The 1563-nt window shown below is 40.9% G+C and overlaps 1 protein-coding gene across 2 annotated transcripts in view; it reads left to right on the top strand.

Moving 5' to 3' along the window:
• The window catches only part of slc22a15 (solute carrier family 22 member 15), a 43067-nt gene that overhangs the window by 6550 nt on the left and 34954 nt on the right, over nucleotides 1–1563 (top strand). For both annotated transcript variants that reach the window (XM_014023013.1, XM_014023012.1), the window contains exons 2-3: nucleotides 247–396; nucleotides 514–646. In XM_014023013.1, the coding sequence (XP_013878467.1) occupies nucleotides 247–396; nucleotides 514–646 (283 nt within the window). The remainder of the gene's footprint in view (nucleotides 1–246; nucleotides 397–513; nucleotides 647–1563) is intronic.

Genomic DNA, 1563 nt, shown 5'->3' with positions numbered 1-1563 from the left:
CATCCCGATTGTCCTGATTACCCACTCCGCCCTTGCTCGAGAATTTTGTTTGTATCTGAAGAAAATCTTAGAATACGAAAACATTGGTGAATGCCACAAATTCTCCTAAATCACTCGTACGCACAACTTAAGAACAAATCTGTGCGTACGAACGGTTCTTGCATGAGGCCCATTGTTCTTGTTATGCTTTGTTATATTGAATCGGTTAAAATGGCCTCAGATGTTTGTGTTTGCTGTGTATTTCAGGTGTATATGGCCTGTCAGTCCATGCTGATTGTGCTGGTTGGATACACACCGGCATATCGGATCGAGCAGCAGAACGGAGTACCGTCCAATCAGCAGGAGCTGCAGCAACATGTTACCTTCACAGAAAACGCTGAATCTATAGTGACAGAGGTCAGAGAGCCAAACCTACATTTTCACATCGGTCTGACAGGTCGTTTGGACTTCAAAGACCCTGAAGTCTGCAGCTGAAACGTAAAGCTAACAGGCTTCTGGACTTCTGTGTTTCAGTGGTTTCTCATCAAGCAGCAGGCCTACAAGGTCAGTCTCGCAGGATCACTCTTCTTCACTGGGCTCCTGGTCGGGAATGTTGTTTTTGGGCCTCTCTCAGACAAGATTGGTAGAAGACCTGTGTACCTGACAGGTGAGGAAAAAACACAAATTTGGATTGTATATTTTATTTTGTTTATTTCCTGCATCCAAGTCAAATGTTGTGTAAAACCTGAATGTGAGCACTGCACTGATAAAAAAATATGTTTTTGGTGACTCGATTACTGCAGAGTCTTTCTTACTTATGAATTCCAAAGCATAAAAATTAAAGCGTTCTTGGGTTTTTATTTATATATTTCCATCACAACAGTCAATGCATTATTCCTCCCTTAGCTTTGGAGAAATCCATGCAAAGATTTCATCAGACCACGCAGCATTTTTATAGTGCAGAAATATGATCGTAAAACTGAGATGTTGTTTGTGTTCGATATCACAAAGTTAATAACATGGACAGAAACATTTGTAATATGATTTTATAACCTAAAGTAATACTGTAAAACAAAAAATCTGAGTTTATTCTATTTTAAAGAGATGACCCATTCTCAGACAAATCCTGAAATTACTCAAAACTAGGGGTGTCCCGATACAAGTTTTTTCAAGACTGAGTACATGTACGAGTACTTCAGTTTAGGTACTCACCGATACCGATACCAAGTGGCGGGGTTCATGTGGATTATTATTGTTATTATATAATATATTACTAAGCACAGTAACAGCCACTTTCTTAAGGTTTGGGAACTGGTGAACATTTATGTCACTCCAAAACTTAATCGTCCATTTGTGCGCAGCTCTTCAGGCAGCGACAGTGATGACTTTCTGTCCACAAGTTCAAGAACGAACGCCCCCTCCTCAATAGAAGTGACCACTCCCTTTGCGCTGGCGGAGAGATTGTTGTCTGTAGCAAGAGCAGCAAATGGGTCTTTGGTAAAGCGCATCACCTCTTTGGGGAGTGAAAGGCCATTCAGTCGGCTGGCAAAGTTGTCTTTTAGTTTCGCAACTAAATCCATCATC

Source organism: Austrofundulus limnaeus, unplaced genomic scaffold, assembly GCF_001266775.1.
Source record: "Austrofundulus limnaeus strain Quisiro unplaced genomic scaffold, Austrofundulus_limnaeus-1.0 Scaffold353, whole genome shotgun sequence".
Lineage (NCBI taxonomy): Eukaryota > Metazoa > Chordata > Actinopteri > Cyprinodontiformes > Rivulidae > Austrofundulus > Austrofundulus limnaeus.
This window is presented reverse-complemented; position numbering and strand designations above follow the sequence as displayed.